Source organism: Betta splendens, chromosome 16 (assembly GCF_900634795.4).
Source record: "Betta splendens chromosome 16, fBetSpl5.4, whole genome shotgun sequence".
Lineage (NCBI taxonomy): Eukaryota > Metazoa > Chordata > Actinopteri > Anabantiformes > Osphronemidae > Betta > Betta splendens.
Genome location: NC_040896.2, coordinates 17,187,155 through 17,214,892, shown reverse-complemented (window position 1 = coordinate 17,214,892; position 27,738 = coordinate 17,187,155). Strand labels below are relative to the sequence as shown.

The following is a 27,738-nucleotide window of genomic DNA, read 5'->3' as shown; positions in this document are numbered from 1 at the left end:
GCTTTAGGTATCAGAAGTCCCCAAAAAGTCACCCAGTCAGAGACAGACTTGGGCTTTTATTCTTTGCATAGCATAAAGGGAGAATATGATCAAGTTGAGGCCGTCTCAACTAAAGCTCCCAGGGCCTGTTTGAATTTGATCTTGTTAGTACAAAGACTGTCCCAGGGGAAGAAACTCATTGTACCAGACAAAAAAGTAGAGTCCTGAGTGGGACACAGAGATCAAACCAAGAAGAACATTTAATTAGTATGTACAGTAGCAGTTCAGAGTTTCTTTTACTGGGCGAATTACAAATCTGGTGCGTGTTACATCATAAGACTCACTTTAAGATTCAATCTTGTTCGTCTTTATCTAATCCTAACGTTAAGTCACTTTTAGAAAGGGATCTGCAAATTAGCATCTTTTCGTCAAAAGATTGAATCTGCAAAACGGAATGAACTTTTCAAAATGAGGTATTAGGATTTGTACAGTGGAGTCCCTGCTGTTTGACATTCTAGCTCACATACCTTCACGGCTGCACCTTAGTTTTCCTCCGTATTTCATTTCGCTGGCAGCGAACGTCTTAACGCGATGTGCTCCGTCGTTCTCCACAGCGTCGGGGAGGAGTCCCTGCTTGGCCTCTTTCATCCTGACCTGTCGCTTTAGCGAGAATCACAGCCAACCTAACAGGTTTTCAGCTTTTTTAGCACAGCAGCACTTTGCTGTGCGCTCGTAAGCCAGACTGCTGGACAAGGACGGACAAGCAGGAAAGCAGGCAGAGCTGATCTTTTCACACGTTAATTAAAATTAAATGAGTCCAACCCAGACACAAACACGCGCAGGCACACTCTGTAATTCTCTGCGGTTTAATATTTTTTGGATTCTCAACCTGCCTTTTCTCCTCTCGTGCCCTTTCCTCCTTCTTATCACCTCTCTGTTGCAGTGTTTCTGTGTCTCTTTCTAGTTGATTCTTGCACCTGTCACATGTTGTGAAATGTGCTTTCATCTCCGGAGGTCACCTGAGTGATGTGTTGAACAGATTAGAAGAATAAGTGTCTTATCCAAATCGCATTGGCTCTGTAAATAAGCAGAAATGTCTCTTCTCCCCCAGTAAAGCATCAACTTGTTCATCCCTCCTTTGATTCCCACTCTTCGTCTTGCTTGAGCTATCTCCTCTCCACGTGTGATAAAGACGTAACAGTCCTCTTTGTCTGTAGGCCAACTTGGCAGTGCAGCAGAATCGTCTGGCCATAGCGAACGCAGACCTTCAGAAAGCTCAGGCCGAGCTGGATGCCAAGCAGGCCGAGCTGGATGTGGTACAGGCGGAGTATGAGAAGGCAATGATGGAGAAGCAGGTCAGTGTTACGCAGCAGCCCCTTTACAGGAACGCACAAAGAGCAACAGCGTCAGCCACGAAGACGTGTGAAGAGCTGAGGTTGCTCTAGCGGTCCTCGTGTGACAGACATGTTAAAGCACTGGCCCCAATGCTTTTGCATGTGCTGTAGCGCTGGTACACTGTTAATTGTGGTGTGTGTCTGCTGCGTGTGCTCGTCATCATCAGTACCTGCTCTGGGATAAACAGCATGTAAAAGGAACGGTTGGTGCATAAAGGCTCACCCATTAGCAAACCTGCGCGGCCCAGGTTGACTCCTCTCCGGGTAATTTTGTGATTAAGATGCTGTGCTGCTCATCTCCATGGGCCAAAAGCGAGATCGAAGGCCTCGTTGCAGAAGTCCTGCATTTTCAACTTAGACAGTGGCTGCCGACTTTGATATGCTTTTTAATTATAGACTTCTTAAGCCAGGCAGACTTTATTGATGGCGTTATAGCTTTTGGCCAAACAACCTCATTATTGCCTGTGAGAGGCTGATAAACAGATAATAATAAACAGATGCCAAGTAGCTGGAGGCGCCGTTTACCTTTCAATATGTTTCTTAAAGAGGAAAACTGATTTGGGCAAGTGCAGACACACCCATCAGGCCAATGAGAGTGGCAATAAAATGCAACTTCTTTGTCTGTGCTCCCCTCACCTGTCAGATGCTGCTGGAGGACGCTGAGCGCTGCCGACACAAGATGCAGACAGCGTCCAGCCTCATCAGCGGTCTCGCTGGCGAGAAGGAGAGATGGACAGAGCAGAGCAAGGAGTTCGCTGCTCAGACCAAACGCCTGGTTGGTGGGTGACGTTCACGGCTAACACTCGCTATGAACATGATCCGCAGCAGCGTCAGTTTCCCCTTGTTGTGCTGCAGGCGACGTCCTTCTGGCCACAGCGTTCCTCTCCTACTCTGGCCCCTTCAATCAGGAGTTTCGGAACCTCTTGGTGAGCGACTGGAAACGGGAGTTGAGGCAGCGTCACATCCCGTTCGGCAACAACCTCAATCTGACTGAGCTGCTCATCGACACGCCCACCGTTAGCGAGTGGAACCTACAGGTCAGTGGACCAATCAAAGAACTCTCAACACAAATCCAGTTAAACCCATACATTGGAAATAAGCTGCATATACATTAATCGCCTTCTATTACACAGGGACTCCCCAGCGACGACCTTTCCATTCAGAACGGCATCATTGTCACCAAAGCGGCGCGCTTCCCTCTCCTCATTGACCCGCAGACGCAGGGAAAAATCTGGATCAAGAACAAAGAAGCCGGGAATGAGCTGCAGGTGTGTGTGTGTGTGTGTGTGTGTGTGTGTGTGTGTGTGTGTGTGTGTGTGTGTGTGTGTGTGTGTGTGTGTGTGCGTGTGTGCGTGTGTGTGTGTGTGTGTGGGTGTGTGTGTGTGTGTGTGTGTGTGTGTGTGTGTGTGGGTGTGTGTGTATATGCTTTTATTATTCTGTCATAGCAGAATGTGACGCATCTAAGCTGCAAACTACTGTACAACCTCATGTCACTATTCCAGTGTGAGTGTGACGTATTCACGTTATCTCATCCTGTGCCCGTTTCATAATGTGACGTTTTGATTTTCAGCAGCGTTAAAGTCTTGACATTGCCTGAAGGTGATGTCCTAGATGGGGTGGTTTCTATAGTACTCTGTTTGCCATCAGATCCTTTCTATGGTGCTTTTGCTTTTGTATGGCGCTTTGGAAAAAAATAGCAGTATTCCACAGGCATAATAGGACCAGCTAAGGTCACTGGCCCTGTTAGGGGCAATCTCTGAGCCGGGCGGATGCATTCTACTGCCCCATTATGAGCTTCCTGAACACACGTTCCCCCAAGCAGTGGGAGCAAACCCCTTCCACAAGCGCCCTTATCAGACCTGCTGGATGTATGTTTATAGGGTTTTCTAAAAATGGATAATCCTAAAAAGTAATGTCTTATTAGCTTGTACAGTCACAGTCTCTAGACAGAGGCTGAACTTTGTATCGCAGTAGGAACACGGAGGTTAAATGTTGAAGTAAGCTATTTGTTTTTTTTTCATTTTAGAACAAATGTGGCAAGTGCATTATAATCATACAGTACAAGTATATGTACAACCATAAAAACACAACAAGGTCATTTATAATCATCCTATAATTAAAGTTTGTCCTCTCTGATCCCAGATCACGTCACTGAACCACAAATACTTCAAGATTCACTTGGAGGACAGTTTGTCCCTCGGTCGTCCTCTTCTGATTGAGGACGTAGAGGAGGAGTTGGACCCCGCGCTCGACAATATCCTCGAGAAGAATTTCATAAAAACCGGCTCCACTTTCAAGGTAACGTGTCAGCGCTGACCCCTCGCGCGCCTGCTTCCTCACAGACGGAGATGAGCAGGTGTGGTTTGAGCGCTCCAGGACAGGCGTGACGAGAGCTGGCCGAGTCCCTGCAGCCACACACACACACACACACACACACACACACACACACACACACACACACACACACACACACACACACACACACACACACACACACACACACACACACACACACACACACACACACACATCACGGCTGCTACGTGGCAGGTTGATGAGGAAATCAGGCCTCACGGAGCAGGTTGTGCTGGCTGCAGGTACACGGTTTTAGGCAACACCTGTTCCAAATCATGTTAACTGTCTTGGGACAGATTAGAGTGGGAGCTGTGTGGCGGCTGTGAGTAGCTCCTGGCTACAGTGTGTGTGATGATCTGTGGCGTTACTAGAAAAATAAAGCTAGTGCATGTTATGTGCTAATTAGGTGCCTCAGTTGTTATGACATTTAATTATGCACTGATTCTGGCTTTGTGCCATGCTAAGTAACTGTGTTGTACAGAATAAAATAAGGAGAATACGCTGTATCAATACTAGTCGGGTCATTTCATTAGCACCTAATGGCAACAAATACACAGGACGATCCACAGCCGTAAATAAACTCTGTTCCTCTGTGATCACTATCTTTTGCTCGGGCTCTTTTCATTTGTGGCTGGATGATGAAAAATAAGCCTCTTTCTATCTCAGCAGCCTCATTTCCTATAATGTTCGGTTTCAAGTCGATATTTTTAATTTAGGGAAATTGCAGAGTGCGGTTTCAATGCTTTTTATTTTGTCTGCGTTTAAAAATAACAGCCTTGCTTCGAGCGTCGGACGTTTCATTTCAGGCATAAAAAAAATAGATTTGTGCATGAGAACTACAGTAAGCATAAAAACGAAGCTCTCTGAACTGGTTTAAACTTCCTGAAATGCATTCGCCATGTGCTTTTAGAGGTTGACTAAGTGCTCAGTGGAAAGTGGTCAGAACTTTCTCATCCTGAAAACCTTGACTCTCTTTCTCTCTGTCTTGCTGTTCTGTCTCTCGCTCACTCTCATTATTGTCTCTCAACTCCTGGCTTGGGCTGATGCTGCTTATTAAACAGCTGGCTCCACAGCTGTCTCCCCCCTGTGTCACTCAAACACACGAACTCGCACGTATACAGTATTGATCCTGCCGAACAACTGCAGGAAAACTCACACTCTATGGATCGTAAGTGAGCGTAGGGTGCATGGAAGCAACATGTTCGCCAAGAAGTCTCCTTCTGAAGGCGAGCTAATGAGAGGCCCAATTAGAGGTGTCTACACTCTCCCTCATGTGTGTCCCTCCAGTCGGCTCCTGAAAAGCTTTAATTCTGACTAATATCCTGGCTCGAGGGGGTGAAGATGTGAGAGGTCGGCAGCTCCAAGGCCAAATAGTAGCTGGATAATTAGAAGGTATAGCCCCATGAGTAATTTAATACTAGCCAGAGTAAACCTGTGCACAGAACACACACAAAGGAGCCGCTCTGTGTGCAGAGGGTCTGAATGACGACACATGGGTGCATTTATGGATCGTTACCTGGGATTGTGTAGTATGTTGTTGTACAGTTAAAGTAGCTTTAAAAAGATGAGGCTGAATAATCTATATATAAACAAAATCTAATTATTGGTTATTTTATCATTGTATTGATTATGAAAGGTGAAAGTTGGGGACAAAGAAGTGGATGTAATGAAGGGCTTCAGGCTGTACGTGACCACCAAGCTGCCCAACCCAGCCTACACCCCCGAAATCAGCGCTCGCACCTCCATCATCGACTTCACGGTCACCATGAGAGGACTGGAGGATCAGCTGTTGGGAAGAGTCATCCTGACCGAAAAACAGGTTCATTCACATTCGCACACACACACACACACACACACACACACACACACACACACACACACACACACACACACACACACACACACACACACACACACACACACGCTCTATCTCTCTCTCTCTCTGCCCCATTTGTTCAGATCAGCCTTGCACATGCGGATGCTGCAATTTTTCACCCATTGTTTCGCAAAACTGAACGGACACGCAGGAACAGCTTTTCCAAGTCAGGCCAGATTTGGATTAAATTGAGTTTAGGGCTCTGACTCCTCCCGGACTTTTTGCCATTTGCTGGTCGTGTGCTTGTCAGACAGTGAATCGTCTCTCGGGTCCTTGTTCTCTTTGATGTGGCATTAGGTTTTCTCCCAGGATTTCCTTTTATTCTGCTGCATGCATCCATAAAGCTTTAAGTGGTGAGGAACCAGGGGAACTGTTGTCTGGCAGAACCCTATAACTCCTCTATGGGGGCGTGGCTGCTCCATTATCATGGTAGGGTGCACTACTTGAAATGCAGCCACTCCGTTGGTTTTACTGTACTACATCATTATTAGCTGTTTCCCTGCAGCGTGTTTCCACATAACGACTGTACCTCTGCCTTACTGTAAATTACAAGGCTCCTTATAGCTTCCTCAGAAGCTCTTAAATGCAGTCTCACAGCCCCACTGTGTCCCTGATTCCCCTTCTCTAGTGAGCAGAGTGTGTAATATTATAACTGCCAAGGTATTATCTTTCACTTGAGAACATGGCAGTCATTATACCCCTGGACACAGACAGATAGGCCTGGACATAGTGCACCTATGATTCAAAAGCAAATATACACACACTAAGAGTGTCAGGGTCTCGAGTTCTTCATTTTGGGCTGTATGAACATATTGTAAATGCTACCTTCGCAAAGGACGCAGTGAGCGACTGGGACAGTGAAAGGACTGTTGCTACTGCAGGAAAGCCATTTTCCCTCTGGTGCTGGCTGATGATGGATTTGTGCCAAAAAGATTTCTGGCAGATGAGGAAGTAAAGGGATGGGGGGGGGGTTGTTTTCTATGCGCAAAAGATGGTTTTATTCATAACCGAAGCAAAGAAGCACTGTCTCAGCGATAAACCTGCCTCTTTGTTATGCACAGCTTTCACAGCCGTTGTCTCTCACTTCATGTCACAGTAGACAGCGTCTGTATGTGCATGTCACACTACAACATCATCACCCCATCATGAGAATGTGAAGCCCAGCATGCCGTTTTCTCATGTTATACACGCTATGTGGGGTTTTTAATGACGCCAGGAACTGGAGAAGGAGAGAACCGACCTCTTGGAAGACGTGACGGCTAACAAAAGGAAGATGAAGGAGCTGGAGGACAACCTGCTGTACCGGCTCAGCAGCACACAGGCAGGCGAACGCATCACACCCATATCAGGGAAGCCACAAAAAGCAGTGCCTCCGTTTCGACTGGTTATTTGGGGTTGTGATAATAATCAGTGTGGCTGGTGTTACAGCGTTGGAGTCGTTTTTGTTTCTTGTAAATCTGAAAGCAATTATTTTGATTCTTGTGTCTTTCAATTAAATCTCACTATGAAAAATAGAAACTGAGCTAAATCCCTGCAGCACCTTCAAATGCTGTCCATTGTGTTTGTTCCCTGGATTAATCAGGGAAACGCGTGAAAACATGTCTAATCATTCATCTAGAAAGCAGAAAATGATCTAATAAGTATGAAAAGCTTTGAATTAGAGGCGTCTGATCCTTCAGCGTTGTACATATGCTCCGGAATAACAAGCGTTGTTCATGGCTCCATTTTCCGTCATTTCGTCTCAGGGTTCACTGGTGGATGATGAGAGTCTGATTCTCGTCCTTGGCAGCACCAAGCACACCGCTGAAGAGGTAACGCAGAAACTACAGATTGCTGCAGAGACCGAGATCCAGATTAACACTGCCAGGGAGGAGTACCGACCCGGTAGGTCATGACAACTGGCTGGCAGGCGGCAGCCGCTGTATGCAAGGCCGGTCGGGTCACACCAAATGAGTCACATTCAGCTTGTAATTCAGTTCATACAATCAGAACCTGGGTAGTGTCAGACGCCTACACGCTCAGAGCCAGTGCTGCTTCCAACCATGTGTTTGTGTGTGTTCAGTGGCCACCAGGGGCAGCATCCTGTACTTCCTCATCACGGAGATGAGTATGGTGAATGTCATGTATCAGACCTCGCTGAGACAGTTCCTGTGCCTTTTTGACCTGTCGCTGGCCAGGTGAGAAGACCGTGTGGTTGTCTGGTCCGCACGTCAGTAGTGGTCACGCGTGTGTGTGTGCTCTTAACTTCTACCGAACAGGTCCTGCAAAAGCCCCATCACCAGTAAACGCATCACCAACATCATAGAGTTCATGACCTTCGAGGTGTATAAGCACACGGCGCGCGGCCTGTACGAGGAGCACAAGTTCCTCTTCACGCTGCTGCTGACGCTGAAGATCGACATGCAGAGAGGCAGGATCAAACACGAGGACTTCCTCATGCTCATCAAAGGTAGGAGGGGAGCGTGCGACGGTGCCCGCGATCCAAGGCCACGTGTGAGACGCGTTAGAGCTGAGCTGCTGTCAGTAACGGTCCCTCACCTGTCGCCGTCTCACCAGCCCGATGGTGAACCCGCCTCATCTTCTGAGACAGATGTGTTGCGTCAGTGCCTAGAATACCATATAATGGAAGGTTTAACCTTGCAGACAAAGACATTTTGTTCTGTGGTCGATACTTGTACTGAGGCAGCATTCAAATCTCATCATAAAGGGAAGATAAGCTTTGGCTTTTGCTGTTGTTGTTGTTGTTGTTAACAGCTATGACTCACAGCGAAGCAGCCTTCGGGTCCTTTGATAAAGCTGGACTGAAAAAGACTATTTCCTGTTTTCTGCCGTATATATGATTTACCTCGCTGAAATAATAAAAGAAGGTTATCTGGGGTTCGCATGCATTTAAAACAAACTGGCAGCCGACAGAGACTGCAGGGTTGCAGCCAGCGTGACTGTGCATGCACACAGCATCAGCATCACTGGGACATTCACTGTATGTGCATGGGACGCTACTGTGGTCCCTCGTGATCTGATTTTAAAGAGTGGCAACATGCAGACCCGTGTTGCCGAGTTGTATGACTTTCACCCGTGTTAATCATTCAGGTGGCGCCTCCCTGGACCTGAAGGCTTGCCCTCAAAAGCCAACTAAGTGGATCCTGGACATGACGTGGCTCAACCTCGTAGAGCTCAGCAGGCTGAGTCAGTTCACTGACATACTAGATCAGGTACGACACACACACACACATCTGGTGGCATCTGCTGTACTGTCCACGCAAGTATAGACAGACCAGTTGTGTACACACACATTAAGTAGTGGTCTCTTGGTGCCTATTAAATATTTTCACAGCTCTCCTCTGCTCTAGTAAGCATGTCAATATCCATCTCATCACATCGCGCTCCATCTCACACACACACACTGATCATGATGCGCTATCACTCACACAGCCACACACACCCTGTTGGGGTGACTGACAGCCCGGTGGCTCCCATGGAGGGAGAAGCTCAGTGCTCTGTGAAATGAGCTTAGTTTTGAGAAACTTCCAATCAATTACTTTTGGCTGTGTGTGCGTGTGTGTGTGTGTGTGTGTGTGTGCGTGCGTAAGTGTTACTTTAGTACAAGTACAGTATTTTTGTGTGGATGATTAACAGGGAGGTGGATTAACAGCTCTTTGCTGAATAAAATGAGTCTAGGAAGAAATCAAATTAGTGCAGCTGCAGAAAGTTCATCATGATCCTTAAGTACATTTTAATCCAGGAACCACCATGAATATGTTTTAGTTTTTAACATAAACTTTGGCCATTTGATAAATATTATGTAGGTTGCTACAGTCTGATCATATTCTAAAGATGCCTTGATCGTTTCTGTATTTCTTGTTTCATATTTTATTCTCCCATTCAATTTTGATGGAACCAGAAGAAATGGAAGGTCACCATCACTTTGTGTTCCTACTGTACCTTGTGCCTTTCAGATAAGTCGGAACGAGAAGCAGTGGAAGTCGTGGTTTGACAAGGAGGCCCCGGAGGAGGAGGTGCTGCCCAACGCCTACGATCAGACCCTGGACTGTTTCAGACGCCTGCTCCTCATACGCTGCTGGTGTCCGGACAGAACCATTGCACAGGTCTCTCTCTCTGTCTCTCTCTCTCTCTCTCTCTCTCTGTCTCTGTCTCTGTCTCTCTCTCTCTCTCTCTCTCTCTCTCTCTCTCTCTGTCTCTGTCTCTCTCTCTCTCACACACACACACACACACACACACACACACACACACACACACACACACACACACACACACACACACACACACACACACACACACACATAACATAATGCCTTCCCTAGCCCCTTACCCTAACCATCACAAATAAAGGCAGACTAAAGGCAGAATTTTTGCTCTAATCCGAACCAAAACTCAATTCTAACACAGCCCTAAAATCACATCTTGACCCTCAAAAAAGCTTTCGGACCAGTGAGGACCTGCCAAGTGTCCCCACGTTGTTGCAGTGTCCCCCCCCCACACACACACACCATTGACATACAGTATGCCTTTCTTAGTCCCTCACCCTAACCATCACAACTAAAGGCAGATGGTCAAACTTTTGCTCTAATACGAACCAAAACTTAATTCTAACCTCAGGCCACGTTGGGTCAATCACATCTTGTCCTCACCTCGATAGCAAAAACACCCACACCTTGCAGGAAAAACAAGTACACACACACACGCATCCAACATCAGTTTTAAGGTTGAAGTTGCATCGTATTCCATTTGCAACAGTGTGATGCAATAATGACGTGACTTACAGCCGTAATCTGGTTTAATGAATAAATTACACATATATATATATATATATATAAATTCTGCAGAGGAGCCTCAAGCCTCAGCATGTTCCTAATTATTTAATGGTTTGTGAACATTAAAGCACACTGACATCGAACAGGAAGACCTGTGCCAGAAAAACATGGTTAACGTCTTGTATTTTTCTGTAACTTCTCAGTGAATCAAACCTTTTCTGAAGCTTGTAGCGTACAGTTCGCTACAGCCGCTCCATCTCTCACTATTTACAACAGCTAATGGAAATTTACTTTTCACTGATGCTACCTTTTCGCTACAGACAAGCCCAGAGTGGGTTTTTGGTTGCACTCAGTAGTTGTCCTCATCTGACCCCCAGCTGCCCTCAGAAAAAAGAGACCTGGGAAAATAAATCCTTTCAACCACTCGCCAGCATTCCAGGGATACATTTATTAGTTTATTTGGGCTGTAAGTTTGTTTCCTTCCCTCCCTAGGCCCGTAAATACATAATGGACACAATGGGGGAGAAGTACGTTGAAGGCGTGATTCTTGACTTTGAGAAGATGTGGGAGGAATCGGACCCTCGGACTCCGCTCATCTGCTTCCTGTCTATGGGCTCGGACCCGACCGATTCCATCATTGCTCTGGGGAAACGGCTGAAGACTGAGACCAGATATGTGTCTATGGGACAGGGGCAGGAGGTCCACGCCCGAAAGCTTCTGCAGCAGACGATGGCCAACGTGAGTCGGTGGTGTAACAGTTGTCTATCAGCAGTGTTAGAAGCTCAGTTGTCCTCTATAGACCGACTTCCATGGCATTCCATCCTCAGGGGGGCTGGGCCCTGCTCCAGAACTGCCACCTGGGTCTGGACTTCATGGACGAGCTGATGGACACGGTGACAGAGACCGACTTTGTACATGAGAGCTTCCGCCTCTGGATGACCACGGAGGTCCACAGACACTTTCCCATCACCCTTTTACAGATGTCAATCAAGTTCACCAATGAACCTCCACAAGGCCTGAGGGCGGGGCTTAAGAGGACCTATGGAGGTGGGCCAATTCAATTAATACTAACTTTGTAACGCAGCATGCATGTTTTTATTATTCTGTGTACATCATATCAACTCACTGGTGGATGCACACACAAATGAAATTGTTTACAAAGAGGAAACCATTATAAAAAAGATTAACAGCTGTTCTCTGCTTTCTCTTGGATGTCAATATATTACATCATTATAAGACCATTGGGACCTTGTACAGCATCATAAAGAAACCTTAAGGACAAAGAAAGATGACAATGTTTACTCTGTCTAAACCAGCTGTCTCTGCCTGGATCAGGTCATCATCTTCATATCTCTCTCTAGGTATCAGCCAGGACCTGCTGGATGTCAGTAACATGGTGCAGTGGAAGCCAATGTTGTATGGAGTTGCATTTCTGCACAGCACAGTACAGGAGAGGAGAAAGTTTGGACCTTTGGGCTGGAACATTCCCTATGAGTTCAACCAGGCCGACTTCAATGCCACAGTCCAGTTTGCTCAGAACCACCTTGACGACATGGACATTAAAAAGGTGTGTAGCTCACAATATACGGATCAACTCCACTCAGCGGCCATGACGGTCATGTCAGTGGTGTGAACCTCCTCAGGGCGTGTCATGGAACACCGTTCGCTACATGATTGGGGAGATTCAGTACGGCGGCCGCGTCACCGACGACTACGACAAGCGTCTGCTCAACACCTTCGCCAGGGTGTGGTTCAGCGAGGACATGTTCGGACCTGCGTTCAGCTTCTACAAGGGCTACGGCGTCCCCAAGTGCTCCACCGTCGAGCAGTATCTGGCCTACATCCAGGTGGGTCCCACTCGGACGGACGGTGGCTGACGCTTCTCATGGACTGTGCTCCTGCCACATCCAAACACAGGCTGCTGTGTGTGATTTCAGATAAAGTGCAAGCATGCGCATTGTTTCTATTATGTTATTATGCAGAGGAGATTATGTCTTTATTAGTGTGTTTAACCCGTGGTCTGCAGCTTCATTATGATGGATGCTCACAGCTTCCAGTCTCAGCAAGCTTATTCCCAGCACTGCCTCTCAAATGGAGAATGACGGACATAGCCTTGGAGAAAACAGAGAAAACACACACACGCACATACACACACAGATAGCTAATGACCCTTATTTCTTTTTCTGTCACAGAAAAATGCACAAAAATGCATTTGAACACTCAGCTCAGACAGAACCAGGAGGCAGCACACGTCTGCGTCCATGTCTGAAATGCAAAACCAAAGTCCCCTGAGAGGAAATGAATGACCACGCTGCTTAGCTCGCAGTGTGACTCTGTTCATCACCTCCCGTTTCTCTGAGTGTGTCAGGCAGCCTGATCCTGATGCTTGGCTCTATTTATTTGCACAGTTTGATGGATGTTTGAGGCTGATGACATATAGTAAATCACAGAGCTCTGCCCAGCGCCGGCTGAATACAGACAGAATGCTATATTAAACGCAGCCTGTTTCAGACGAAAGCTTTGCTCGTCACGTTTGAGTAGAAACTACTGTTTGTAACATATTAGCATTATTATTGTGTAAATCATATTATTTATAATAATGCAGCTTGGTGCAGCTGTTTTAAAGTTAGTTTGTTCTGAGTGTGATAGTTTTAGAAAGAATCTCATTAGTTTGATTGCAGTAACAGATGGTGCATCAGCCTGTCATCATCCAGAAAGACACTCACTGCAAGGTGTCTTAGAAGCAATTAAAGCTGTTTCAGCTCAGTGCCTTTGGTTGGAAGATTTTCAATATCACTTCACTTGCTGAGCCACTTTTTAAATCCAACCACCCTTATTAAAACTACTTTGGTCCAGGATTTCGTCCAAACCCATCACTCTTACCCCATTTTAAACATCACCAGTGATAACCACTTAAGCCCTGTTTAAACACCTTCTCCTTCACAACTGTTTTTTATGATATTCATTACTGTACATTAACACTGAAATAAGACATAATACAAGTGCTCGTGTTTTGTTTTCAAGGCTTTCCACATCTCCCAGTGCTGCAGAGATGGGCTTCTTTAACAGATGCACAACGTTTGGGTTCTGGCCCCATTTAACACAACGGCCTGTGTGCATGGACTGTAAACCGCTAAGGGATCTTCACTGTCCTAAAACTTTGTACTAGTTGGGAGATTTGTGCTATCCCTCCCAGCCCAGTGGTGCATGCATTTGACCATGTGTTACTCCCTGTGAAAGCTCTATAGTGGATGTAGGAGAAAGCAGCTGGTGACACTGTGCATCACTTGGCTGTCTGCTATTCCCCCCGGCCATCAGTGGGCTCAGCACCGCAGTGCAGCTGCAGTGCACCGAAATGGCTATTTGCAAACAGACAGAAGAGGGGTCCTTAAATAACCCTTCATACAGGTCACGTCGTCCATATATAAGATGATGAGTTAATCCACGGGAGCACTGGGGCCTTTAAGCTGCACTTGTTGTTAGAGAAGAGCGAATAAGTGCTGTGTCACGACGATCCAAAGACGTGACTGGTGTTGCATTAACTGCTGTCGCGGGTCCTTCACAGGGTTTGCCGGCATATGACACCCCAGAGGTGTTTGGCTTACACCCTAATGCAGACATAACCTACCAGAGCAAACTGGCTAAGGACGTGCTGGACACCATCCTCAGCATCCAGCCTAAAGACAGCTCGTCCGGCCGAGGGGAGACCAGGGAGGCCGTGGTGTCCAGGCTGGCTGACGACATGCTGGAGAAACTGCCTCCCGACTACGCCCCCTTCGAGGTAAGCATACGCTCCACGGCGGCGAGCAGCTGCGGCGTCTCCCTACTCGCCGCCAGCTGCTGGCGTGGTACGCGATCAAGGCGAGAGGTGTGTTTTAGAGGCAACGGAAATCGACGGAGGAGTTGCGAATCTTACCAGCTGCCTTTTTATTTCTGGCTTTCGCTGCTGTTTTCTCACTTCAGAAAAAAAGCGAGACGTGAGAAGTGACTTTTCTGAGCCGAGGTGCGAAGCACGTTGTCGCTGCACGCCGCACCCTGTGTGTGCTTCTGTTGTGTATCATAGATCCAGAGTCCAACAATGCTGTAAAAGTCTGAATTAGTCAATCTATCTTCAAAGCATTCATAAAGATGTGTTTTGATTCAAATATTGATCTCATCCGATCAAATGAACGCAGGTGAGAGAGCGCCTCCACAAGATGGGTCCCTTCCAGCCCATGAACATCTTCCTGCGTCAGGAGATCGACCGCATGCAGAGGATCGTAGTTCTGGTCCGTAATACGCTGACGGACCTCAGGCTGGCGATTGATGGAACAATCATCATGAGTGAGAACCTGCGGGACGCCCTGGACTGCATGTACGACGCACGCATCCCTGCGCGCTGGAAGAAGGTCTGTTGGGAATGTGTAACAGAGGGAAGTGAAGCAGCAGCAGACTCCCTGTATTCTATGTTTGATGGTTCTGTTGGTATTCAAGCTGTGTGCACCATTAGAATGATTTAGACTTGGATGGCTTCCTGACTGGGACTCAGAGACTTGGACCTGCAGCGCTCCTGGACGATTGCCATGCAGTGATTCACAATCTATTACCTCTCATCTCTCCCTATTGTCCTCTCCTCTGATCCGTCTTCATGGTAGCGTTCGGTTTCTGATGATGACATTTTGTTCATGCTGTTGTTGTTGTTTTTCAGGCCTCGTGGGCCTCCAGCACTCTGGGGTTCTGGTTTACAGAGTTGCTTGAGCGGAACCGGCAGTTCCAGGCTTGGATCTTTGAAGGGCGGCCCAATTGCTTCTGGATGACGGGCTTTTTCAACCCGCAGGGCTTTCTGACAGCCATGAGACAGGTACACGTGGCGTCAAGCTGCCTACCTACTTACCCACTGCCGGGAGGAGAGCAGATGGCATGCTGAGGGATAAGCAGGCACGCGGCCACATACTGCACAATAGGAAAACATTTAGCATCACTGTCAGGTGTGCACATCTGAAAACAACATAAAGCGAGAAAACTTTTATTTACTTCACTCAAAAAATCCCAGCTGCTCCACAATGTAAAATATTTTGGATGCAGATGTCTGTGTTGTACTGAGGAGGGATTTCTTTAATTACTCTCATTTTCCTAATAAAGCAGCCAAGCCTCTAGCCAAACTTATGTACCTGCCTCTCATTAGACACTGCAGCTTGTCTTGGTACAGAGGCTTAACAGAGCGCGTAAAGACGTCAGAGATGGAATTCGAGACCTGTTGTCTGTCATTAGTCATTGGCCCCTGAACAGTTTTACCTTGGGCTTTAAAATTAGGCTAAAAGTGAAACAATGCTAAGTTGTTGGGCTGTGCTGTATTCCTACTTCTGTTTAATTCATGTCGAACGTCCATCGCAATGAACTGCACTTGCAGGAGATCACTCGAGCCAACAAGGGCTGGGCCCTGGATCGCATGGTGCTGTGCAATGAGGTCACCAGGTGGATGAAGGATGACATCAGCCAGCCGCCCACAGAGGGGGTGTACGTCTACGGCCTGTACCTGGAGGGCGCCGGCTGGGACCGTCGCAGCTGCAAACTCACCGACTCCAAACCCAAAGTCCTGTTTGAGATGATGCCCGTGATCAGGATATATGCTGAGAATAACGGTGAGAAGAACAAAAGATCAATATTTTCTTTTGATCAAAATAAACACGAGTTGAATTGGAGCAGAAAACTCTTAGTTGACTACGCAAAAGCTCCAGTCTTGTTTATCCTAAGAGGATTGATCTCTGTCAGTCTCTTTTTTTTCCCTCCTCAACATCTGCGTCCCACGCAGTCACTTAGAATGGATGGATGTAACATTTAAATGTCAAGCAGACTAAGTGCTATTTATTTTTCCTGGGAATAGATTACCAGCAGTATGAGGTGCGGTGTTTGTTCTGGATAACACCACTACTATATTTAGACAAGCGGGCCCTTGTGGACACCTGCAAGCAAGGCTGCCTAGGAAATGAATTAATGATCCAATGATACGTGTAATGCAGTTTGTTTACACCATGTCCCATCCCAGCCTTTGCTCAAGACGCCTGCCTGCTGGCTTTAAGTGTGTGTGTGGGCCATTGAGTCTGCTGAGGATGTCTCTATAGACTAGTGGTTGCAAGAATCTCTGATGTGGAAGATGCATCTTTGTGTAAACCTCTCTAAAGGGAGTCTTGATTAAGTAGAGAGATTAGCGATGTGCCTGTTTGTATTGACAGAAGAGTTGTTTGCTTGGGAGAAAACACTTGTACTACACAACACGCTTCTGCCTCTGTTAACAGAAACATGTGTAGATGAGACACAACCATGACAAACATTCACTTTGGCACAATTTGGCTTCAGAGTTCTGGCCTAGATCTTACTGTGGAGTGTTGTGTTCAACGTTTGCCATGGAGTCAGACTCACAGAACAGATGCTCTGCTGGCGCAGATGGTGTCGTCATAAAATCAGATGTTTTGTTAAGGGATGTGTGTTTATTGTCAGTGTTACCATTTCTACTACTATGACTAATTCTCTGCAGGGGTTAAGGATTCCCGCCTGTACTCCTGTCCAATCTACAAGAAGCCCCTGAGGACAGACATGAACTACATCGCCGCTGTGGACCTGAAGACTTCACTTCCTCCAGAACACTGGATCTTACGGGGCGTGGCGCTCCTCTGCGATGTCAAATGACAGCTCTGATCCTGTCTGGAAGTACAGTACGTTAGCGCTTGTCACCCTGCAGACCTTCATTACAGTATTGTTTGGGATTCACTTTTGGCTGCAGTGTTTTATTACCACGAGCTTTGTATTGAGGATAGAGTAGCGGTTGGGGGTACAGGACTGTTTTCATCATCCTGTCATCTACAGTAAATCTAGAGCATCTCTCAGCACAGTGAAATGCAGTAAGATCGTCACAGAAGCACTCCACCAGCCTGAAATACATAGAAATTTTAATGAAGTTTTTACAAAAAATAATAACAATAGCATCATCAAAACATCAAAACACTTTTTTGGTAGTATTTTCTTTTATTACAAAACCACTGTTTAGTAGAGTCTAAAGCTATTGTATACGCAGGGCAGGCTCAGGTTTTCCAAATTCACATCTTCACACTCAAATCATTTTCATCCCTTTGTTATTTGGACATTTTCCTTCCCAATCTGACCCTCAGCATTGATTAAATGCCACTAAACACCAGCAGGCAACGTTGAATCATTGTTGAATCAACGTCATATTATGGTTGAATGACCATTGGATTATGTGTTGATTTTGAAAGGTGAATCAACGTTGATCAAGCGTTGATCAAACGTTGCTTCAATGTAACATCAACGTCACAAAAACAACTGGCAATATTTCAATGTTAATTTAGAAGTATTTTGTTAACCTTTTACAACCATCAGCATTCAATGCTGTTTCAATGTTGCATCAACGTCACAACAATAACTGACATAATTTCAACTATATTTAAACATTGAAGGTCGGTTGTGTGCCTGCTGGGTTCTATTTCCAACACCACGACAGCTTCAGTTTTGTTTTGTAAACATTAAGGACAAAGTGATTTAGGTGCAAAGACAGTTTTAGAAAGCTGCCTGCCAGAATACTATATATTCATAGATTTTTTTTTAAGTGTCGTTCATGGTTCTAGACAGCCTGTAAACGTCCCCCACGGCTCCGTGCTTCTATGTACACGTATGACCATGTCGGCTGCCTGCGTTTTAAGATGGGGCCGTCTTCACCTATGCAACAGTGAACATGCAGTTTTTCCCTCTGTCTCTGTCCCTTACATACAAAATCACATGTGAAAATGGGAGAACATGAACGTCCACATATCCATAACACTGGCATTTTTGTTTTATCATTATTCACCCTTATATGATCACATTATTAAAACTGAGTTCCCTAGAGTTGAAGATCCAAATTGTCCAGTGTCCTGCAAAATGAATAGAATATTGATCACATATACAAGGCTTTTATGGCAAAGTAAGTGCTACAAGCCTCCTGGTTCTGAGTAAGATCACTACTTTGCGCCATTTCAGACTCTTCTGTGTACAGTAACTGAACTTCAACATTCCATCTTGTCACCGTAGCAATTCCGGATCCAACATTCAAGTTACAATGTATTTCAAGGGTAATTACCTACAGCTCTTGCTTCACATGCTACATTTACAGTTACAGAAGTGACTAAATGTACACTACAGCTGTGGTATACACTAAGTAACTTGCAATGTAACATTTGAATGACATTATTCCAGCACACCTGGTTCCTTTGTGTGCTGACAAGATCAAACCTCCGCCATCTTAAATTCACTACCTGTAATGTCCTTTGTGCAATTAAAAGTGGTCCATACTCGTAGTCGGCCTTATGACATCACATTCCCCTGTGACAGTGAGCGGGTCATCTCTGTGTGCACGAAATAGGTCTTGAGTTCTCCTTTGCCCTTGACATTTATGATGCCTCTACAGGAGCACATGTAGCCCAAGGTCAGAAGGGTGCGCCTCGTCTCCTCCGTCACCTACAGGGAGACACAAATGTGTAATGTGTTATTACAAAACCGGGTCACGCACCTACAGGTAAAAAAACTCATCTGTACCTGTTCACAAGCACGTTTTTTTACTCACTCCATGTATTTAAGATGGACATTAGACAACTTTGGAATAAAATACCAAACTCTGTGTTAACTGATTCATCTAACAAAAACATTTGTAATGGTGTTTGCAAATTTTGAACCAGCTTGTTTGAATGTTACTGTTAGTCTTTTGCTTTCTACACCGAACGAATGAACACTCCAGGCTTGGCCTCATTACTTCCCAAGTTCAGATTGCCTTGGTAGAAACAGGTACCCATGTATTCCAGAGTGAGTGCCCTGGTCTAATAGGCCGGTCAACTTCAACAGGGAGAACCAGACACTGGGTCTATATTTTTGAGTCAACAAGGTCAGATTTCTCAGGTTATCTGAAGAGCCACTGACTCAGTCTCCATTCACTCAGGTTCTGCACAGCCAGTAAACGCCCACCATAGAAGACTTAGGAGTGACAAGGCAATATGGTACATATGAAGTTTTGTGTGCTTCATATTCCCTCACTGGTCGGTTGTGCCACTGACTGTGGTTCCATTTTGCCCTGACACCCCAAGGGAACACTGCTGCATATGTAAACCCTCTTTGTCCAAAAATGCAAACCAAAGGCACTGGCACAAACAGCTCCCATCCTACGTTATTGTTTCTTTAGATTGAGACCCAGTGCAATGAATCAGATCTGCAATAGTGCAACACGGGGACCCTAGAGGACAAACAGACACAGCTGCTGTCAATTTCTCCTGTAATCTGAGAAATAGGCCATACTGTATGTCAGACTCCAGCTGCTCCTCAGAATCAGACATGGCTGTCCTCTACATTCTGAGGGAAAGAAAGGCCTTCAGCTTGGGATTCATAGTAACACCAATTAAAACCACTCTTGGTATGAGACATGGAATGTCCTAGTTAAGTCACATAAACCCCAATCATTGCACTTGGTTTTAAAGCTTCTCATGCCACTGGAAGTAAAAGTAGGCATCCTTCAAATTGATGCTCATAAATGTCTGCTGTTTAACGTTTAAAAAAACAAATAACCACAAGAACTTGTTCAGTCATCTGAGTCTGAGTGAAAACAAGACCGTCTAACTACTGTAGGAAGTAAATTGTTAAGAACTGTCAGTGTCTGGGCTGAAGCATCACTAGACATCTCGTCAAAAAGCCATTAGTGGTGTCAATTGTCAGCATCTGATCCAAACCGCACTGCGGTTCAAATCCTGCAGTTGCTCAGTAGATGTGTTGTGGTTTAACCAGCAGGTGTTATGCTCCTCAACATACAGTGCAGATGATGGCACGTTGACAGCATAAAACTGTGGAGCCTGTCCAAACAGGGGCAGTGTTCTGACTAAGCATCAAATCGCCATTTCACCAGCTTGTTTATCTGTGGAGGGACATAAGTCAGAATCCCACAGTGAATCCCTGCTCTATCCCTGGGAATCTGCTGCAAAAGGGAGGGAGGACCGTCTCTAATCCTCTTTAACACTGGGACATCCACGGTTCAATCTCCTTGGCATCAAGAATGTCCTGCGTTGGAGGTACCGCAGCAGTGGTGGCATCGAGGCTGACAGGTTTTAAATTCTAAATCCAAAGTGAGTCCACTTTGACTGATAAAGAGGCCATCGGGTTTAGGTTTCTTCTTCAGAAGAATTACTTTGGGGCATGACGCCTTTGTCAGTGGCATTTATCTATTAGTCACTGCCACAAACGTTCAGTAGACATTGGTCCATATCAAAACTGTCAAGCAGTGACTGCAATGACAAGTATAATGCCAGAAAGGAAGTTCTGCGCTACCAGGATATAGAAAACCTATACAAGCAAATGCCAGCAACTTACTGTAAAGCATGAAAGCAGCAAATCTACATAGTTATGCAACCAGTAGATGAGATACAGCCAACCATTATGAAATTACTTTGGCCAATGAATGTAGAAGCCATGGAGCCAAAAACCCTTCACCACCATTGTCCCTGTAGCACTCAGAACACAGCAAGAACAATGCAATTTAGCAAAAATGTCAATCCACCAGATGAACGTGCTGCAAGGCCAAGAGTAAAGCAAATGTAGTTCACTATAATTGTGCAGATCAAAAAGAAGATTGAAGGAGAGAAGCAGGGTTCTAGACCCTTTCCAGCATTGGTGAGAATGAAGATGTCATTTTGAATGTTTGTGGTGGCATGGGCCATCTTTACCTGTATTTTTCCAAGGACTCCAGTACTGTCCATCCTACTGGCTACGTTCACTGTGTTCCCCCAAATATCATACTGTGGTTTCTGGGCTCCAATGACTCCAGCAATCACCGGACCGTGGTTAATACCTGAAAAGTGACAAAGCAATGAAGACTGGATAGTAACATATGTATAACATTTTCACATAAAACTAAATGGTAAACACGTAAATTGTAAAATGATTTTGTTAAAATAGCCCATTTGAAATGTCTTTGAATTATATTCAATTTATACAGTATACAGTATGTATTATGATTTGTGCAGCAACAAACATCTTTCAACATACACATCAACAATTCAACATTAAGTGAAGTAGGAACAACAATGAGCATCTAAGCCGAACAGGTTGTGGAATTTTCAGATCAGAGAGATGACACTGGGCCTCTATTCAGTCCTGCATCCATTTCCAGATTGCTTGAGACTGTAGTGCAAGTGTGCAAGCAACGCACAAAGGCCCACAGCCACTGGTTTTGTCTGGCCCCAGCAGGTGGGGACTTTTATCCCAGTCTGATGGAGTGCTTTAGGCCCATCTGTAAGCAGCAGGGATGTTCAGTCTCCTTTCTCTCTCGCTCCCTCGCACACACAGACACACTAACAGCTGAGTTAATGGAGCATCCCATGCTGTGATCTTCAGAGACAGGTTGAAGGTATCGAACTCTGACTTACAGCAAGCAGAGAGCTGGCTCCTGTCTGCTTTTCTCTTCAATCCCCCCTCTAATCTTTAGTCAGTCTCTCACTTTGCTGTTATAATGGCAAAATTACCTAAGTGAACCCTTTGGAATTACCTGCATCATTTAGAAACCTGCCTTTAGAATCTGCAGTTCAATCACAGAAAGTCTGGAGGTGTGAATTAAAGCCTCTTTGACTTTTAATGTGTTTTCTATTTAAAACGTATCTGCTGATGTGAACTATGCATCACACGAATATTTAATTTGCATCATTTTGGAAAATGTTGCAAAGCTTTTATGTATTCAGTTTTGTTGTGTGGCTGCTCTGTCGCAACAAGCACCCACTGTAGCTTAGATGACTCAAGTCACAGCACAGAATACTCAATGAGGTAAATAAAAGCAGCCCAGGGTAACACGTTTAGTGAAAATGTTTTGTGGACTCATGAAACTCGGGCTGATTTGTTTTGGAGGATTATGCAGCAGTGCGTGGTATGAAAGAACATTGCATACAGCCTAAAAACATTAGGCCACAGGTAAAGTACTGCGCAGGGAGCATCAAGATTTGTGGCTGCTGCCACTGGGTCGGCAGCTTGCCACCCCAGAGCAAAACTAATTCCCTGAGCCCACCAGCCAAGAAGTTTATTATGGGCCATGACCCAGCTCAAACTGAGCCTTTGGCAGATGTTTCTCTTGCACATCTAATCGTGATGCCCTCCCCAATACTCCAGCATGTTGATGTTCCATTTACAAAGTTACTGTAGTCTACAGTGATTCCAAAAAGAATCGTTGGTCAGATAACCTTTAATATTTGACAGGGTCAAATTACTTATAAGGCAGCTGAAATATACTTAGCCAAACTGACGTTTTGCAAAGACTGTGATTTCACTTAATTTCACAGCAATTTGCATATTATTTGTGTTATACTTACCAACTCTGAGTTTGAAGTCATTGAAGGAGTGTTTGTTAATTACATCAAGCTTCCCCACCAAAGCAAATGCAAACTCCACCATCGTCCCTATGTGCATGTACTGTCTGTCATGCTCCTGTGAAGAAGACAACCACTAATCAGTTCAAACGCAGTGGGTTGTGGGACGATCTCGTTGAAATTCGGACCGATGTGCTAAACACAAACGGTCTGTGTGTGTATGTGTGTGTGAGGACCTGTGACGTGTACTCAGGCCCAGGTGATGCATTCAGCCCAGTAGCAGCCATGTAAGTGCTACCAATGGTCTTGATCTTTTCCACGCCGCTGAATTTAGGCTTGGACAGCAGCTACACAGGTGCGAAATTGATAAACATACAGTAAGAAAAGAAACCATTTCTGAAACAAGTGGTCATTTTTTATGTATCCGGATGAGTTAAGCTCTTGTGAACACTATTAGAGTTAATTACCTCATCAAAATCAGCAATGATTTCATTTAGAAGCCTAAGGCACTCTAATCCTTCTTTGTTGACATCGGACTCTGTGTAGAACTCTTTAAAGTCTGGGATAGAGGCAAACATGACGCACACCAGGTCATAGGACTGGTGGTACAGATCCTGAACAGAACAACGCAATGCAATTAGTAAAACAACGGTGTAAAGGATACATGGATGAAATATAGAAAACATTTCTTACAAGCAAATATCTGGCTTCAAACATGTCAGATAAAAACTGTGACCCCTCAAGGACCCAATCAAGGAAGGTAAAACAGCTAAATATTGATAAAGTTGCATTCAAATCCAATAGAGCAGTAACTTGATCCTGGCTCCTGTTTGGTGGTAGGAACGCAGCCATTTGCTGACTCTTCATTCTGAATTTTTGCAGCAGAAGCAGCACTTCTGTTTAAACCTGCATGACCTCAAAGACACCACGTCCTCTAACACTTCTTGGATGTGAAACTTTACTCTTTACAGTTCACGGCCGGATAAGCACTCAGTGATCATCACAGGGCTCAGAATGATAAATGAGAATATCTTACTGGCAAGACAGCAAATGGATAGTCATTTCTGTCTCATCAAAAAGGCGTGGGGGTTCAATAAGAACACGCAGAGCTTGTTCCACTCGACCATCAAATGCAATATTAAAATCTCATACTGTATGTTTGCATTAAACTGCCTGATCCAGCAAAAACAAATGAATGGGCCTTGCCCATTTGAAGAAGACACCATGTTTTACTCGTGTGCACATGGAAAGAAAACCGTACCTCATTCTTCCAGTTGCGTGCCAGGAAGTGTTCTGCCACATGTGCAGGCAAGACATTCTCCAGTAAAACACGGTTAAGGTTCTCCATGGTTTCAATTTCTTCACACTCCTTCTTGAATTTGTTCTTCCACAGGAAGTCCAACCTACAGTAATACTCATTCTGTTACAAGAGGACACAGAAGTGAGGAGACTGAAGGTACAGATCATCCAGTCAGAAAAAAACAGAAACAGCTACAAGTGTGAACACCGACGAGACTAAATGCAACACTGAGAAAATGGGCAACAAGTCACACTTGCATAGAAAATCATTCCATCATAACAGACAATCTCCAGAGAACCAGCTACGGACTCAGCAAGTGATAGTCCACGTTAAATGTGTTCTCATTTGTGAAAACAGCCAGCTGGGTTTCGTTTGAAAATGACCTGGATGTGTCTCCTCCTAAGATGTTCAAGGTCCTAAATAGGACAGTAATTTAATGGCAACTTGCTTATTCACAGGCTAAAACCTGAATGACTTTTTTCTTCTTCTTCTTTAAAAAGACTTACAACATGTGTTTCACTGAATGAATGTGGGTTTGTAATATTAGTCCCATGTATGTTAATTCGAAAGGTCAGATCATACAACCTCCTCCCTTACTTTGACTTTCTTAAGCATCTATTCAGAATCAAATAGTCACACGGTAGTTCATACTGCATGTTTGATTTAGACTGTGTAACAGAACCTACTGTAATACTATACAATATAATACTAATGTAATATATACATAACTTTCTAGTGTGTGTGACAGAGGGTTGACTTTGAGTATATACACCTCTTGGTGGAGGAAAAAGCACAGGAACACAACAGTTCCTGTGTACACACAAGTACCCTCCAGTGAAGCATAACCTTAAAATAGCCACACTAAAGAGCACACACGTCTTCAGAACGATCAGTCTGTGGCCCCTGCGTCTCCTGGCTAGTAAATCCAAAAGTCCACTGAGTGAGTGCAGTACTGATGATTCACTGGTCCTGAGTGGCGAACTGGTGCCATCATTCTGGCTTCGCACTGTGTGCCACAGCAGCTGTGAGCTTATCAGCTACAGAATGCATACAGTAGTTGATAGCTATGAAATAACATGTCTCTCCTGCCACCCTTGATTCAGTACTTACTGTAGTAAAAACTAATTGAACAACATGTAAGATACTGTGGAATCATAGTATCCCTCACAATACAGTCTGCATTAAGTTATAGTACAAGAAAACATATGAACATTATAAATAGATAAAGATTCCATTGAAGGTGTGATACTGATGTACTATAGAAGCACAGATGAAAGCTACAGTATGATTCGTATGTAACAAGTTAGATAAAAAAGGGCAGCAGAAGAGAGATGATAACATCATTCAAACTATTATAGTTTGGACTTACCTGTCTGGCAAGCACAAGCAGAGTGATGAAGAAGATAAAGAGGGAGATAGAACCCATAGTCTTCAAGTCTTTGAGGACTCCTGGCCTTCAAGGGCAGAGAAATGAGAGTAAGTACATTTAATTAAAATCCAGATTGTAATCAGTCGCCTGTGCCATGTGTCATATGGATGCTTAACAGGCCACTTTATTCCAAGCTGTCACTCCATTAAGACTGTCACTTCTGCTTTGTCGTGACAAGAGCTTGTTTACATTGCAGTGGCTGAGCACAGACTAGAAACAGTCTGCGGAAGCAATAAACTGGTGTTCACAATCTGCAAGGATTCAGCTCTGTAAACACAGCGAAAACTGGTTTCTTCCTACCATCACGGCACTTAAACGGGGAGCATGCTCTAGGCAGGATTAGGCAACCAATCATGCTACAGCACAGCTGTTGTGTATATATAGTGTGCAGTGCGAAAAGAAACAACCCAAAACCCATACAGTTTGTTATATAATTACATAAAAGTAAATTCACATCTTAACGTATTCATCTGAGCATACAAAAAAAGATCCTTCTGATGTGACTCCCATCCTAACTTGTGCATGTGCCTTTTGGTTATTATTGGTGTCTTATCTGTGGCTCAGCAGACAACTCCAGCAGAAACTACTGTATTAGAAAGTTTGTAGTAGCTAATTTATTATCCTTTAAGGAACGAGTGAATGACAAGTGCTGCCAGTCCTTAACAGTACAAATACAAACATTAATTAGCTATTAATAGCTGTCCAGATGCTGTGTGAAATTTATTGGCTAAGCAGCTGTAAAAACGTGACAGTATGCTAACATAGCTGATATGGACAGATGCGCGAGTACAGTATCTACAAACAGGCAACTCTCTTTCTCTACTAAAAATTAAACTTAACTTACTATATTACTGGACTACAAAGCATGTTTATGTACATTATTGTGTACTGTATACATATGGGCTGCAAGACCAATCATCTGGTCTGAAATAATGATCACCCTCTACAGTCCCTGAACCCATCTGACATCACAGCAGAAAAAGTCAAATCTGACTTGGGGCCATGGTCAGGGAAGACAGCCTGTCAAGCTTTCTGGTCATAAAAACTGAGTCTTGGAGCAAGCTGTCACTCAGGGTTTTAGAAAGTCATAAAATGCATCCTTTCAAAGTTTCTGTGAGAAAGTTAGGAAAGAGTTCTCAACAAGTCCCATCTAAACTAACCCGTGTGGATGGCTTGTTTAAACGTAGGGTGACCTGGGTAAGCTTCCATCAGGAGAACCTGTCACTCAGAGGAGAGGAGGACTCCTCCCGTTCTCCCAATATCAGCAAGTCTGCATGAATTTTTTAAAGTAGCATAACAGCAGTGGGTGCTTATATCTACTGTAGTTTGAAAGCAGATGACTCTTCACATATACAGAGAAGCAGACATCACCCTGACTTATCCCTGTCATATGATGCTTAAACCCTGGAGGAGAGCTACATGCAGGCACTTCTACGGGAAATCAGTCAGCATCGTTATACACTGTAGCTGTGTTCAACCTAGCAACGCTTTGTGAAAAATAGTGCAATTGTGCATCAGTCTGCCTCTGCTTTGTTGGATGCAAAGTCATGAAGGACATTATGTCCATCCCCTCGGCCGGGAGGACTGCAAATGTCATTGGACTGCAGAGAAATTAAAGAATGCTCAAAACTCGGCTGCTGGGCTCTTTTGTTGCGGGACAAACGACACACAACTAAACTCAGTTCACAAGTAGTTCACAAGTAGTAAAACCCGGTGGAAAAAAACACCAGGGTTTGTTGGTGACAACGCAGCAGCCGCAGTGAAGCAATAACGCGCGAAAACAGTGGCAGGACACTGCACAAACTTCCCGAAGTCCTGTTTCATTACAAGTCTACTGGCATAAACTTGATCATATTAGATAATGCCAACAACATACTGTGCTCAATCTGTGAGGTAGCCATCTGTCAATAAGGCCTGCATCAGCCTCGTAGGCTACTCTCACCGGTCTGCCAGAGACATCTGAGCCACCAATACTATTCTACAGTAAAGTACAGCTAACATGGCTGAATCTTATCTGGTGGCGGTCTTTGTCACATTGTGAACTGCCTGCATCTATATTCAGGTAAATTGATGCTTCCTTACCTGTCCAGGCTTTCGGTGATGTACAGGAATCTGCTATATTCATCCAGGAGCGAGGCATGTGTTTGGAGAATAATGACATTGTAGACCACCACTGCCGTCAGCATAATGATCATCTTCAGCTCATAGTTTACCCTCAGGAACACGGAGCACGATATCAGTCCGAGGATGCAACTGTAAATTAAATACTACACA

At 44.8% G+C, this 27,738-nt stretch overlaps 2 protein-coding genes across 13 annotated transcripts in view; one reads left to right on the top strand and one right to left on the bottom strand.

Moving 5' to 3' along the window:
* dnah5 (dynein, axonemal, heavy chain 5) overlaps nucleotides 1–17,123 on the top strand; it is a 51,738-nt gene extending 34,615 nt beyond the window's left edge. For all 7 annotated transcript variants that reach the window (XM_041067819.2, XM_029129470.3, XM_029129469.3 and 4 more), the window contains 21 exons: nucleotides 1,197–1,334; nucleotides 2,017–2,152; nucleotides 2,229–2,410; nucleotides 2,507–2,641; nucleotides 3,516–3,671; nucleotides 5,365–5,547; nucleotides 6,821–6,925; nucleotides 7,350–7,488; nucleotides 7,667–7,781; nucleotides 7,863–8,053; nucleotides 8,695–8,816; nucleotides 9,561–9,710; nucleotides 10,869–11,114; nucleotides 11,204–11,423; nucleotides 11,738–11,943; nucleotides 12,020–12,223; nucleotides 13,942–14,157; nucleotides 14,552–14,764; nucleotides 15,064–15,216; nucleotides 15,766–15,997; nucleotides 16,891–17,123. In XM_041067819.2, the coding sequence (XP_040923753.1) occupies nucleotides 1,197–1,334; nucleotides 2,017–2,152; nucleotides 2,229–2,410; nucleotides 2,507–2,641; nucleotides 3,516–3,671; nucleotides 5,365–5,547; nucleotides 6,821–6,925; nucleotides 7,350–7,488; nucleotides 7,667–7,781; nucleotides 7,863–8,053; nucleotides 8,695–8,816; nucleotides 9,561–9,710; nucleotides 10,869–11,114; nucleotides 11,204–11,423; nucleotides 11,738–11,943; nucleotides 12,020–12,223; nucleotides 13,942–14,157; nucleotides 14,552–14,764; nucleotides 15,064–15,216; nucleotides 15,766–15,997; nucleotides 16,891–17,042 (3,594 nt within the window). In that variant the 3' untranslated portion in view covers nucleotides 17,043–17,123. The remainder of the gene's footprint in view (nucleotides 1–1,196; nucleotides 1,335–2,016; nucleotides 2,153–2,228; nucleotides 2,411–2,506; nucleotides 2,642–3,515; nucleotides 3,672–5,364; nucleotides 5,548–6,820; nucleotides 6,926–7,349; nucleotides 7,489–7,666; nucleotides 7,782–7,862; nucleotides 8,054–8,694; nucleotides 8,817–9,560; nucleotides 9,711–10,868; nucleotides 11,115–11,203; nucleotides 11,424–11,737; nucleotides 11,944–12,019; nucleotides 12,224–13,941; nucleotides 14,158–14,551; nucleotides 14,765–15,063; nucleotides 15,217–15,765; nucleotides 15,998–16,890) is intronic.
* The window catches only part of adcy2a (adenylate cyclase 2a), a 35,190-nt gene continuing 24,364 nt past the window's right edge, over nucleotides 16,913–27,738 (bottom strand). For 4 of the 6 annotated variants that reach the window (XM_055503489.1, XM_055503490.1, XM_029129478.3 and 1 more), the window contains 8 exons: nucleotides 27,547–27,731; nucleotides 25,405–25,489; nucleotides 23,997–24,155; nucleotides 23,203–23,349; nucleotides 22,972–23,082; nucleotides 22,739–22,853; nucleotides 21,107–21,231; nucleotides 17,286–18,863 (listed from right to left, as the gene is read on the bottom strand). In XM_055503489.1, the coding sequence (XP_055359464.1) occupies nucleotides 18,711–18,863; nucleotides 21,107–21,231; nucleotides 22,739–22,853; nucleotides 22,972–23,082; nucleotides 23,203–23,349; nucleotides 23,997–24,155; nucleotides 25,405–25,489; nucleotides 27,547–27,731 (1,080 nt within the window). In that variant the 3' untranslated portion in view covers nucleotides 17,286–18,710. The other 2 variants (XR_003783547.3, XM_029129477.3) reach the window with 2 other exon arrangements.